Here is a 14,961-nt window from a genome sequence, read left to right on the forward strand (position 1 = left end):
CACACTTTAAATAACATGGTAGTTACTTCCACATCAAATGTATTTATAGTCTAGCTAATTCCACCAAGAAATATTTCCCCAATGTTGTCCTCAGGCTTGGTTTATCCAGTTTGAGTTCATTCCTCCTCCTACTGTCAACATGAATGATGTCAGATATCTCAGCCTCACTGTACCTTATTATATTTAGGTTGTAAAGAAGCCCTGCAGGTTTTCTTGTCTTCCACATGTGAGCTGAACCTTGGAGAGTTCAGTGTTGAAAGAGTCGTGCTGGAGCAATCCTTGCTAGCCATGTGGAGTCTGGGGTTTGTATGGTTGAATGAATAGCTGAAGAGTGCACAGTGAAAAAGTAGTGACACCTATAGACCAGGTCTATCAAGCTTTCAGGAACATGGCCTGATGTTCAGGAAGGGGAACATTTTGAATAGCTCCTTTTTACCCTGAAAGACTTTTTCCAGACCTGTCATTCTGAAATTGCCACGTCTATTCTCATTATTAGAGATGTGAACAAAGATTTGTTACTTTATATGTCCCTTTGCTTACAAGTCAGTACAGTTTGCACTATCATGCAAGCTCAGATAGTGACCTGACCTAACTGAGGGTTCTCAGACAGGGTTTCTGTTTACTCCTCTTTCCACTGGAGGATAACAGCTCATGTCTGTTGGGGTGAGGGTAGATTAACTTATTGTGTAATATTTACTCCTTGTAATGGTGTACTGGTAAGTTTGGGGATTGCTTTTGCTTGCTTCATTTTCAGTTGAAAATTACAAGGGTTGGAAAGCATTCTAGATGTGTTTATTTCTGGCATGGAACTAATCCCAAAGGAGTTGAAGTTGGAGACACTGATATGTTGAAGTAAACTCCAGCATGCAGATCAGCCAGCCAGCCAGATCATTTAAACATGGATGTGAGTCAAACAAAGTACTAGATCCCAAATTTTGCCAAACCCTGGTTTTGAGTTTACTTCAGAATTCTGATGCTCTGCTTCATTACTGTTGCATTACAGTTTCCAAACCACAACATAAAAACATTTACTCCATCTCCGTAAATCTAGTAACCTGAATTCAGCTTTGGAGAAACCATAAGAACAGCACATTAGACCAAAGAGCTGGCAGTCATGGTGGGAAGAGTGGGAAGGGGTGACACTAGAGCCTGGAGTCAGAATATATATATAAGGGGAAAGTGGCATGGTGCAGGGCTGTCCAGCATGGCACATGTGGACTTACCTGTGGATCCAGAAGCAGCTCTCAGCACAGTTAGAGATTTGAGTGCAGTACTGTTCCCTTGCACATCTAGTTCCAGGACTAAATGTGGACACAAGGCAGCCGGCATGGTACTGGGTGTTAACGTACGATTCACAAAGCACATATATAATCTGGAGGCACTTACCTTGCTAAGGTACCTTACATGCTTCCGAACTACCTGCCTTTTTGCTTACTCATCAGACTTACTTAAATCTCTTATTTCCCACACCTAAGCAGCTTGCTTCAGCTATCAGCTGATGTCCTGTCCATATGCTCTCTGTGATTGCTACTACATACAGGGAGAAAAACATATTAAAGAAATAGAAATGTCATGGGTCAGACTTACCTATTTTTTCTGACTCAGCTTGCCACATCAGTAGATATTATAGGGTTTGGGAGATAGAGAAGAATTAAATTACCTGATGGAGAACTGGGAAGTGAGGGAAGGCGGGGAGGGCACAAAAGCACGTGGTGAGATCTATCAGAATTTAAGCTATTTATCAGTTTGTCTGAAGGAGTCCTAGTACAGACTTTGTAGGAGAGTAGTTGGTTAGAGTCTGTGTTCCAGGGATCATCCAACAAAGCTTGACAGCTGCTTCTGTGGACCAGCAAGTTGTGTTCACTCCTACTCTTTTGAGACTTGTATGCAAAATGGTGGGTGCTGGTGCTGGAAGAGAAGCTTGCCGTTGTGCTCTGGGAAGAAGTTAGGAAGGAATTTCCCAAAGTGATTGGGGGCAGGCTCTGGGTTCTGATAGGCAGAAGTCCCTGACACTCTGGTTGCTTCTTTTCTGGTATGAGGTACTTTGTGTCTGCGCTCCTTCTTTTAAAGTCAGCGGTGGTCACACACTCATCTGGAATGTCTTTGCAGTTTGTGTCCATAATGCAATCAAAAGTTGTGATGATGTCATCTACTTCTGAGGTCTCTTCTCTAGGATATTGGTCTCTGCTTCTCTCCTTCTGACTGGTTTTTTGATAATCTTTCTTCTTTTTGCAAGAGAAGATGTGGTTCAGCATACTGAATCGTCCTTCTTTCTTTAGGAGTCTGTTGTTCTGGGAGGGAAACTGATGAACTGTCTCAGATCTACTGGAAGCACAAATCAAAATGTGATATCATTATTACCAAATAATGAAAAAGATACTGCCTGTGTTAGCCCATGAAATGGGGTATATATTGTTCAGATATATTCCTGAGTGGGGCGGTTCAAGGAGGCAGAAATTAGGACTCCAAGTTTATAATTAACAAAGGCTGAAAATTATACCGTGCTACTTCACTCTTTCTTGTGGGGTTAATTGCCTGGCACTCATCTTAATGTAGACTCAGTGCAGCTATCAGGAAGACAAACAAACTTTTCTGGCTTCAGCATCTACGAGCTGCAGAATCATTATTCTTAATGGTGAAGCAAGATCCAATAACAATAAGAAGAACGTGCTGGGATCTTTAAAACCAAGTGGTCTTTGTATTGTGTCATATTTGGAAAATGCTATTTCCAACAGCACAGCCATTGCTAACGCTGTAACAAAGGCACTAGTTCACCATTCCTTTTCTTGCTTTCCCTTTCCCTTTCCCTTTCCCTTTCCCTTTCCCTTTCCCTTTCCCTTTCCCTTTCCCTTTCCCTTTCCCTTTCCCTTTCCCTCTCCCTCTCCCTCTCCCTCTCCCTCTCCCTCCCCTCTCCCTCTCCCTCTCCCTCTCCCTCTCCCTCTCCCTCTCCCTCTCCCTCCCTTTCTCTCCCTTTCTCTCCCTTGCCCTTGCCCTTCTTTTCCTTTCTCTTCTTTCCCTTCCTTCCCTGCTCTTCCTTCTTTCCCTTTCCCTTTCCCTTTCCCTTGCCCTTGCCCTTGCCCTTGCCCTTTCCCTTTCGTCTTCCCCTTTCATCTTCCACTTTTGTCTTCCCCTTTCATCTTCCACTTTTGTCTTCCCCCTTTCCCCTTGCCTTGCCTTGCCTTGACTGTACTAAAGAATCCCAGAGAGTTTCAGAAGATCTGTCAAGATAATGACCTACACTGGTGCTGTAGTGGTTTTTAGATGAGATTTTGACTAATCAACATTTCAGACCTACTCAGACAGGCAAAGCACAGGAGGAGGAGGAGAGGTAATGTTACCCACATCTCACAATTTGTAACACAGGAAATAGTACTAGCTGCTGACTGGAAAGAAGGGGAAAGCACAAAGAAGTGTGATGATAAATGTCTTTGTAAGTGAATGATCATTTACCAAAGTTGAAGAACTGAAGTTAATTCAATGACAGCTGCTGAAACATGAGAAATACAAAGAGAGAGGAAGATCATAAGCAGTAGTAAAATCATTATACTTTCTAACAGAGAAGAACTCAGAATAAGAAGAGACAATCAAGGTAGAGATCTAAAGAAGGCTAGGAAACCACTCCTAAACGCTTACCCTGAGGATGAAAACTTGAAATTAATTTTATTATCTATATAGTGAAGCTGCCTTTGTGTTCAGTCTATCCCTCTGTCTGATTACATGAACACACAGCTAGTGCATAGAGATTTCAAAAAAGAGGAAGGCATGTATCTGAGGGCTGAAATTTTCTGTAAGATAAATTTTTTGAGAAGGTGACTGAGCAAGAGCTATACTCACATCTTCTTGGTTCAGAACCCTCTGCTATCAGCAGATTACCACTGTAACCACAGTGATGAGTCTTCAGAAGATGACTAATTCTAATGTTGCTATTTTGGTGGAAAACTTGAACTGAGTATTGCATATGAATCAAGGAGACATCACCCAAGGCTTAAACCCTTCAGTAGCATACAAAAAGCTATCAATTTGTTTTCTAGTCAGTGGCAACATGTGAGCAAGATGTAAATTTTTGCTTTACCTGCTCTCCTGAGACAGCAGCTTGATGCATGCTGTGTGCCCACAGTACACTGCATATGTCAGAGGAGTGTTTTCATTGATGTCTCGAGGGCTGCTGTCTATCCCCAGCTCTAGCAGTGTCTGCACACAGTCAGCTTTCCCTGCTGCTGCAGCCCAGTGCAAAGGCGTCCTACAGAAAAGTGGGGAAAATCATTAAAATAGATTAATAAATTTACTATCAAAACTATTAATGATATAATGCGGTGTCCTCTTACGCTATTTGTCCAGATTCATTACATCCGTTTTAAGGTATTCTCCAGCAACTTATCCCACACTGATGTAGCTGCCACTGGTGGCAGTAAGGGCATAGACTGGCATCTATCTATGTGCATCTATTTAGCTGTAAAGTAGACATGGGTCTTCAGAATGCCTATACATTCTATATAATAGCATCTCTTTTGCTGCTGGGGTTGCAGAGTGGGAGGAGTGCCTGAAGTTTTCAGAGCAGAATTTGAAAAAACTCTTTGTAGTGTCCACTGCATAGGGACAAGCTCTTCTCATCTTTACACCAAACACAATTAGCAATGGTTGACTCAGGGCTTCTCCATGAGGGTAATAGGAGAAGAAGTTTTCCCCAGCTGAATGCGAAGGACTGGACACATCTACCAGACTGTCATTGCCCCTTTGCCAGTTTCTGTGTTCTTTGGTGGGCACAGACTGGAGCAGATATAATTGTCTTGAATCTGTGCAGGAGAATCAAACTGATTTTCTGCTTGGCAGAAGTTTTGCGCCTTGTCTTTGGAAACTTTTGTCCAGTTTCCAAATTGTAATATTTTGCTCTTGTGAAAAATCTGAAAGCACAGAAAACATCATAAGAAAACTGTGCAATAATAAAAAATAAAATTGACTTTTCTCTGCCTGTTTCTTTACAGTCCCAGTCACTTCAGATGGGTACAGTCAGAAACACAAGAGAATGAAAATTTACTGTGTGTTTATAGTGAACAGATTATCTTTTCCCCTCTTCAAGTATAATACCTTCTATGGAAATATCTGAGAACATGTAATAGAAGGTCATGTCTTACTGAGCTCTCAAATGTAGTTAAACTCCTCCCTTTGCCCTTCTTTCCATAGAAACGCAGCCTCCTCAACTACATTTTACTGACGTTTAGAAACTTCTCCAGAACCCTGTTGGTTTTATTTCTGTTCCATTTTATTGCACTTTTCCATGAAGAATGCTATTATTTTAAGTACCTGAAGGCCTAAGCCAAGAAAACCTTGGCTTTTCTCCACTGAGCAGGATAATCAATGCGAACAGTCAGTTGGTTCTCTTTGCATTAAATAAATTTATGAGCAAAGTTCCAAGGGAGGTAGGTGTGGGGTGAAAAAGAGAAAGAAGATGACTCTTCTGCACTTATAAGGATTTCATCCTGGAAGGACTCAAATGCCTTGTTGGAGTGGAAGGAGAAGGTCCCCTGGTCCTATAGGAATACTGTGTAAGCATCTTGAATGCAGCAAGGGAACATTGCCATTTCTTAAATACAAATAGCAGCAGGATCCCAGCTTCAAGTTGTAGGATCCTGTTCTATTGTTTTGAAAAGAATGTTCACTTTTGATTGGAAGGAGTTAAGTCAAGTGGTCACAAAGTCCTTTCACACATGATCTTATCATTTCCTAGCAGAAACACAAAGCTAAATAACATTCTTACTAGTTAGTTTTTACACTAGATACGATACATGTGAGCCAGACTGCTCTGCAGTGTTTCTGAGCAAGCATGGTTCTCTGTAAGTGCAGTTCATTAACTAGGCCATGGTCTGTGAAACAGGAAACGATTATAGAATAAACAGAGCTAGTCTCAGGTTAATAGAAAGGAAGCAGCAATTTCAGTTTCAGCATTTCCATGGTTACCTGTCATCCACATCAAGGGCCTGCAGGTTGCACTCCCGGACTTTAGCCAGCTCACTGATAATATCACTGTAGCCTGCAGCAGCAGCAATATGCATACATGTTTTGCCATTCTCATCATCATAGTTTATTATTGATGGTCCCTGGTAGTGGTCCAGAATGATGGAACACAGAATTCTGTTGCCACTCTGGGAGGAAGTTCAGAGAAGAAAATAATTTTACAATGGAGCTCACACTGAACTGCATTTTCTCTGCTAGAGAAGGCTAAATACAATAATGTTATTTTGTTTTGTGTATACCAGACTCCTCAGGTATGAAAGCCAAAGCTTCCAATCTCCTGCTGGGAATTGGGTTTGCTTTATGAATTTCCTAGAACACTTTGAACACTGGAAAAATAATAAATAATGTGCCACTACAAATATCTCCAAAAGTTACAGAGTGTAAATTACTCAACAGCTTTTTCAGAAATAACTTAGGGTTTTTGCTGTTTTGCTAAGCCAGAGTCCAAAAAGATACAAGCCTATATTTTCTCATAGAAATTTAGGGTTGGAAAGGACCTCAAAAGACCAACCCACTTCTGTAAGCCTGTTGAAGTACACCTAGAAAAGCCATGTCAAATATTTGTTCAAGTGGTCCTTGAAAACTTTCTTAGCTAGTTTGCTCCAGTGCTTCAGTGTCTTAGTAGAAAGTTAACGTTGTTCTCTAACCTGCAGATGATTCTGAACATTTTATATTCTAACTTGGTGGAAACAGAGAAAAAGAATTTATGATTTTTTTATAACAACATAGAAACACAAGACTGGAAAGATCTTTCTAGATCATCAGAATCAATCCCTGCAATCACTTGCAGCTATGTTACATCATCCCTTTCATAAACTTACCGTGCCCATTAAAAAGAATTCGTTTTTTGTCCCCATTACTCCCAAAGGAAGGCAGTTCAATGTTTGCTTTAATGATTAGTATCTCTAATTCCTATTCATACTCATGGCTGATTTATATCCCTTTGTTTCAGTGCCAGCATTATTATTTAGATTAAATACTTCTTTCCTCTAACTGGTATTTGTTCATCAGATGTATTTATAGACAAGCATCATATCCCTTCTGAGCTGTTCTCTTGCCACTCTAATCAATCAAGGTCTTTAAAGTTTTCTTTGTAAAATATATTTTCTGTTTCTCTCATCAACCTACTAACCCTTGTCCTTTTGTGTTTTAGTTGTGTATCCTTGCAGAGGGATGATTAAAATAGTACCTAGCCTTACACAGACATTTTTGCCAGGTGACACTAGCTCTTCCCTATTTGTGTTAGAAATGCCTCTTTTGGTATGTCACAGACAGCGTTTGACTTATTCACAGTTGTGTCCCATTAGAAGCTCCTAGTCATTTTGGAATAACCCTTTAAACCTCAGTACTTCTCTTCCATAGTAATTTCCGAACAGAGTTTCTAGGGAGGACCTTCTGTTATTAGTATCCAAGTGCATGACTTAAGTGTTTTATCCTATTCAATTTTGTCACATTTGTATTACTCTAGACTTGAAGGTGATCCAGCTTCCCCTATATGATATCCCCATTCTTTTCTGTTAATGTCTTCCACTCTTTTGTTATTGGAAGATTTCATCAGAAAGCCCCTGTACTTTGTGCCAAGTTATCATGAAAATATTAAGTAAGATTGATTTCAAGACTTATCCCTGAAAGTAATTTAATTCCTTCCCCTATTCAACATTTAATTATTACTCTTCACTTCTTGATTTTGAGATATAACTTGTCTTGCTTCCCTGTACTTTTGCCTGTTATTTTGTAAGATGCCTACTGATTCTAAACATATCTTTTAAAGATGGGTAGTCAACCATTGTATCTCAAGACTCTTCTACACATTTTTCTTCTCTGCTCTTGGGATACTGATTCTCGCTACATTTTGCACCATTGACAGGATACATTCCAGGTCCCTGGAACCTGCTGGTCCCAGAGCTTCTCAGTCCAGCTGAGAGTTCCCTTATTTTACCAAATTATGTCCCTTGGAAATCAGGAATTTTGTTTTGCATGTATGCTTTGTTTACTCACCTGTTTAATTTAGAGTCTGCTCCGGATCATGCCATCCAAGCTTATTTTCTAAGACCAGGGATTTTATAACATCCTCATTAGCCATGTTAAAATTGTTATTAATTTATAGTTGTCTGAATATTTAATGAAAAAAGAGTGTTGATCTTCATGTTCAGGAATACTGAGATCCTATGAATAATTGTTGGTTTTATTCTCCAGTCCCTATGCCAAATGTCAATGTTCTCCATTCTAGCATAATTCTCAGTTACATTTTTTGGTCACTAACATCAGAGAAACCTCTAGTCACATTCAGGGCTAACCAAATCTGGAAGTTTATTATATACTTCTAGTACTACCACTATAAACATCTAGTACTACCACAATAAACCATCCTTCTCCAAGTTAGTTTTGATACAAAAAATTATTAACATGCAGTATATTACTATTTCTGTATTCATGTTCTAGTGACATTACTATTCCTCTAATTTTATACTGTCTTGTTAAGTCCAAATTCCACATCCTGCACCTGCAGTTTCTGTCCCTCAATGTTCTTGCACAACTCTTAGCACTTGCATAAGAAATTTCCCACTGTTCTTACTGGCATTTTATACATTTGCAGACTGTTCATCTCCCACCAATCTTCCATTTTCTAGACTAAACAAACCATTTCAACCTCTCTTCATGGGTCAAGTTTTCCAACCCACTTATCATACATGGTGCTTGCTTTTGGCCTCTTTCCAGTTTGTCTACAGCTTTCTTCAACCATGACACACCAAATGACATAATTATCCAGCTGAGGCTTCTCTTCTGACATTGAAAATGACATTGCTACTTCCTGTAGCCCACCATGTATCACACTTCTGTTAATACATCCCAGAATGGTGTTTGTTTGTTTTGTATCAACACTGTAATTTAAACTCCTACTCACTCTGTAATCCACTAGCCTACTAGTCTACTAACTCTTCATTTTGTGCAGACAGCTTTAATTTTTCACAGTTCTGTACACAGTGCTATTTTATTAATTTCAGTTCATTCCTACAATTTATCAAATAATTTTGAATTTCATCCTGACCTATGAAGTGTTTGGTGTCCCTCTAATTTGGTTCTAGCTGTGGGTTATATACATGTTCTGTATTTTGTCACCTCATTATGCAACAAATGAAAACATTATTATGATAAATCCCTGTTTGGACTGTCTGTGAGGTGTCCATCTCCAAAGCTTGTTTGAATTGTCCTGAATGTGGCTGATAGAGAATATATGATGTGTGATATACATCCCTGGGTTGATTTTGACGGCATTACTCCTTCTTCCCCGCTGTGACATTCTTTCTTTGGATTGAATTCCGAGTCCATTATAGCAGGTTGTGCTTATACAAATTGTGCTATTGACATCATTCAGTGTGATCAAAATTGCATGTACCACTCAACCCAAAAAGGGACAAAAATTGGACTTTTTATGATGACCCTATTCACCACCTGCTTAACAATCTTTCTGTGCCATGTGATGAACTTTATCTTGTTGGCACTTTTCCAGTACTTCTGTGTTTTACTACATGGTATTAAACTGATTAATTGACATTCAAACATACTACACCCAATAGCTTCTTATCTGATGAAGTAATAATTGCTTTGAAGACAGCTATGAAATTTCTGTCCTGTTTTAACAATTCAGTCAAATTGTTAATTACATTTTCTCAATAATCAAAGGATATTTCCTAATATTTTGAACCTTTTGCTGAAAAAGATCTCTGGCCAACTGCTCTATGGCTTTCCAGGTCTCTCTTCTTAGGAGTGCCTTCTTATCTTTACATTCATCTTGGCTTTTTTAAATTGCACAAAAAACTCTCTTAAAACGCTTACACTGCCCTTATTCTTAGATTGATAGCTTTGAGCTGAGGTCACCAAAAATGTAGTCTTCCTGTGGTAAATTTACCATGAACCACAGTACTATTGTTAGACCAGGATGTTCAGTGGTAAATTTACCATAGGAAAATTACATGGTTTTGTAACTTTACTGTATGTATCCCTACATTTCATCTTCCCTTTTTGTATTCAAATTCTTTTCAGCAGTGTTCTCAGAGATTGTTATTTTTGCTATGTGTTTCTATATAATTCTGCAGGGCTCCCCCCCAGATTGCTTTACACTTTTGTTCCATCTCACACCTTTATCTGCTTTCACCCATTATTCAGTCTCTTCAGTGAACTTTTCTTTCTTAGATCACTCATCTAAATTAAACTTACTTCATGAATAAGAAATGTTCTAAAGACTTCATCCAGGAGCTGCAAACTCTCATTGTGCTTTATGCAAATTTTTGTCTGACATCTGTGTCATCTCTGGACAGTGGCAAACAACAAATTCACTAAACAGGGTCACTGTCACTTGATTACAACTCTGTTTTCTTTAGGTTGGTTAATAAAAAGCCCAACTTCTGATAGTTGCATCTCTCAGTGCTTTCAAAATAAGAAAATAATTCTTCAGGAAGTACCCACTGAATCAAATACCACAAGGACAATCCTGCAAGTTTGGGACATGTTTTTGGTTTTGACAATATTTTCACCTATGTCTACTCAATTTATCCTCATTGTTACTACAGCTATTGTTCTTATACTTCAGCCCTTTGTATGTCCCACTGATATGTAGAATGATAATTTTATTTGGGAAGTTTATTATCACTTATGTAGTATTCTACCATAACGTTGCATTTTGTTCTGTCAGGTCATGTTTTTCTTGTTCACTGCACTGTATAGAGGATTAATGTTTTCCCCTTCCCAGAATACTCTAATTAACTAGATACTTTGATGCTAAAGAGAAGAATCATGTGAAGGGAGTCTGCTAAGCTGGCTTGTAGCTACCAGTAGTGTAGAGGTAGGAGTGGGAAAGAGATAAGCTATGGACCACTTAATGGTTTTCAGGAAACCATGATGAAGTATTTTTCTTCCAAGTGAATGTCTCTGGAGATTATGTGGTTAGGTTGTACTAGTTCACCTGTATTTTCTGTCTGTTTGTACTAGTGTGCAGTTTAAAGCTTTCCGATATCTATAGCCAGCTTTGCTGTATGGAATTTCCCCACTAGCAGCTCTTGATATTGCTTCTTATCATTAGCATTGTAATTTAGGGCTGTCTGTGTTTTCTATTCTACATTCCCTCCTCTTTCAATTCCACACGTGTGAATCCAAAGTTTTGACATTGTCTTTGATGTCCTTCTGCTCTGACCCTGAATGGCTTGACATTTTAACCATTGTTTCACTCCTCTCTACAGCAACTAGCAAATACTATTCCCATTGTGCTGCTCTGGGAGGTAACTTATACAGAAGCAGCATAAATTACTAGAGATGAAATAAAATTTGCATCAGTATTTCTGTCTTCCTTCTGGAAACCATCTTTGTGCATCATTGGATGCTGTTTCAGTTTTATGTTACAGAATGCTGTCTCGTGTCCCAACCCTTTTATCTTTCCTCTTATTCTTCAGAAACAGACACACATAGCATATTTTACTATGAAATTGACTGTAACACCAACATGCCTATAGAAAAAAAAAAAGGAAAGATCTTTTTCTCTTTTGCTGAAACGAAGAAACATGAGCCATTTCAAGTATTTGTTGAGCAACCCATAGCAAAATTTGAACAAATAACTTATCTGTGGACTTTTTTTCCTTTATAACTCCAGTTGAGGTTATTACATTGCTAATTGTGTCTTTCCTTTCAAAGTCACCTTTTTTTCCTTTGTGATTCTGAAATTCAGTATTTACTGACAGCAAAAGCCATTCTCCAGACTCTTCCCGTATGGCTCTGTTGGGTTGGGGTTGATCTTTAACTCAAGGCTTTGCTGGCAGAAGCCCTGCATTCAGTTACAGCTAGACTGGCAAAACTGAACTGTTCCTCCAGTCCATCTTTTTTTCGTAGGGAATTCATTTCACTGAAGGGCAATTTTCCTCATGTTCATGTTCAGAGCACCATGGCAATGTATTATGTCATTACCTTTGCTGTAACACAAGTTCAGAATTTCATCCAGAATCAGAGCAAGACAAATGTTAATGTTGCATTAACAGTGAGGACACATCTGGTTGGAATCAGATATTAAGGCTGTATCAGAACAACACATCCCTGTCTTGTAGATGCAGTGTCTGCTGTTTGAAACATGGAGAATGCTAAACTCGAGAGCAGAGATGCTGTTCTTTCTAGTCTGCAGCAAACATTGGGCAATGAGAAATGTCCATGAAGCTGGCAACTTGGGTTGCTGAAGAGTTTTGCACACATGGGAGCTTTCTCTCATTGTTAAGGACTTCCAGCATCCCCCCTCTGTACTGCAGGCTAGGGAAATCTGAGTAACGGAAGTGTGTTCACCCTACCTCCACTGCTGCCATGCCCTGGCTGCCAAGATGGCTGTGTTGGCAGTGGAGAACCAGTGCAAAAATTCAGAGTACCCTGTGCTTTCTCTGCCCTCAGGGGACAAAGACAACTGGACCCTGTGCTGAGGAAAGGAACAGTCCGTAACACCATCTTCAGCTTTCCTCCTGCCAGGGAAACTTTGCCAGAAGTTGCCTGGATGCAGCCCAGGCACTTCACAGGGTGTGTTTCTGATGGCAAACCAATATAAATTAACAACAACTCTACTGACGCCGCTGTAGTTACATTGGTGAGACTCAGCCAAGTCAGAGAGAAGCTCGTTTGTCTTCTCCTAACCCTAGTGCTTCAGCCTCAGACACCCACTGAGACAGTGTCTCTTGCAGACTCAGAGCGACTCAGCTTGGCTTGACTTTGTGGTACTCTTGGAAAGAGAATGTGTTGTTGTTGTACAGGATACTTTGTGCTGTGGTCCTCAGAGCACTGCTGCCTCTGGTACAAATAGGGGACATGGTGTTTTTAAAATATTTACCCTCTCAGCAACCTTAGTGGGTGTTGGAAAAAGCTACCAAATGACAAAGGCAGCCATGGAGGCATACCTCTCTGGCTATCATATGACCCTGCCTCTCTTACCCTCTCTTTGCTCAAACAAAAAACTGCATGAAATACTGGCCAAATCTCTCTGAGAATTTATTTTCACTTGGAGTCTTCTATAATAATTGCACATAATTTACTGTGTAAATGACTATGGCTATGACTAAAATTACTTGGCAGATTTTCCCTGCTAGTACATTGTTGTGAGAACCGATTTCTCTAGATGAGCTGTTTATGTGGTTTGAAAAAGAAGTAATCTTTTATTCCGCAGTAGAATAAGGATTTGTTCCTTACTACTATCAGAGAAATGGAAACATTTGTCTTCTAGTGCCTTTTTGTCAGGCTTAGGTGATCAGGACATTTATAGATATGCAAAAAGTGGGGTGAATGTACATTACTCATGTTCTGGCATCCACTTGTAGAGTTAGACTGTGTTGGGAAGAGGTCTGGCAATTACCCTGTACTTACAGGTTTTGCCTGAGACAAATTCCTACTAAGCTCAGTGGGAGTTCTGCAATTAATTTCCTTAGAAATTTGATTCACATGAATAATTACATTATCAACAGCATGTTCTTACTTGAAGGACTTACTGTTTAACAGTCAATCATTTCAGGTAAAGGCAGTTTTTCTGATGATCTGGTTGTACCGATGAGTTTGCATATCCATACTGCTGTACCATGTACAAGTCACAAAAGGGGCTTTGGCTTATGAACTGACATCAGTGAAAGTGGAAAATCAGGTTAGAGCTGTGTAAAAAAACTAAGTAGCACTAGGGAGCATCCCTGAGCATTGGAACTCAGCTGACTGTTTTAAAATCCTGTACTGTAAAATATTTGAAATCCCTCCTGGCATGGTTTTGCCTTGGGTCAATTAATACTTTCCCCACCAGTTCTTGGACTTAGTTCAGGAGCTAGCATGGGCTACAGACCATTCCCAATAAGTGGTCTGCATATGACCATCCTGTTTTAGAGAGAGAGTTTGTCAGCAGAGATATAGGATGTCCTGTGATAGTTGGCCTTGGTGCTAGACCCAAGACTCAAGCACATTTCATTTGCTATTGCAGACATTGTCGCAAATGTTTCTTCTGATGGTATTGGAGCAAGTTTATTTCTTACTCAAAACTATTTGCGAACTCTCTTCCTCCTTGTTTTGCAACTTGACAGCTCACTGTAGAGCCCTGCTGCTATGCAGTGTTTCAGCCTTCACGAAAAACAGCTGTACCTTTTCTGGAATGACAATATTTACACAAGAAAGTGATTTCTTAAGGGTATGCTTAAAAATGCAAATTGATCTGTTTTCATTTGTTTGCTAAGAGTCAAAATTGTCTTCAAAACTTAGTGACATAAAAAAAGAAATCACTACCCTCCCTTTCTAGCTATCTCTAGAAAACTGTACGAAACAAGGAGAAAAGAAGTACAATTTTGCAGTGAAAGAAATCTGCCTGAAACCAATCAGACTGTAACTGTGCCTAGCAAATACACCTTTTCTGGCCTATGCCAACAACAGACATGTCTGCCATGGAGAAACACCCACTAAGAATTAAGAAGTCTTTGGAAGTCTCTCTGAATTCTTCCAAGAAAAGGCAGCCCACAATAAAAAAACGGAGTGCTGGTCAGAAAGAAAGAGCGCAGTGATCCCCTAGGAGAGACCCTGGCCCTGAGCCATCACTGCCTTCCCTGGCCCCTTCCTCTGCCCTGGTGGGGTGGCCAGTTGTGTCCTCAAGATGCCCTGAAGCAACACAGAAATTCGTTCCTAGAGATCCTGAGATTTAAGTGTGCTCTCACCTTTCAAGTAATTACAGAGAGGCCACTAGGCTTGCTCAGCCAAACACAAATGAATAATTGCCTATGCTTTGCTTTTACAATGTGTTTAAGACATACAGGTATTTTGCTCTGCTCTCAGGAAACAGGGGAATGAAATAATTGCATTGTTGCTATGAAGCAAATATGCAGGCTCATAATTTTTTAAAACTTTGCACTCTGAATCAACCTATAAAAAAATCATAAGCACAATTCCACATGGCAGAATATTATT

The 14,961-nt window shown here is 39.7% G+C and overlaps 1 protein-coding gene across 1 annotated transcript in view; it reads right to left on the reverse strand.

Annotated features, from left to right (window-relative positions):
• ANKRD55 (ankyrin repeat domain 55) overlaps positions 1–14,961 on the reverse strand; it is a 49,384-nt gene that overhangs the window by 13,230 nt on the left and 21,193 nt on the right. Inside the window, exons 7-9 of the mRNA XM_074812736.1 lie at positions 5,956–6,140; positions 4,073–4,240; positions 1,661–2,325 (exon numbers count right to left, since the gene is read on the reverse strand). Of these exons, the coding sequence (XP_074668837.1) occupies positions 1,661–2,325; positions 4,073–4,240; positions 5,956–6,140 (1,018 nt within the window). The remainder of the gene's footprint in view (positions 1–1,660; positions 2,326–4,072; positions 4,241–5,955; positions 6,141–14,961) is intronic.

This window comes from Strix aluco, chromosome Z, assembly GCF_031877795.1.
Source record: "Strix aluco isolate bStrAlu1 chromosome Z, bStrAlu1.hap1, whole genome shotgun sequence".
In the NCBI taxonomy this organism is placed as follows: domain Eukaryota; kingdom Metazoa; phylum Chordata; class Aves; order Strigiformes; family Strigidae; genus Strix; species Strix aluco.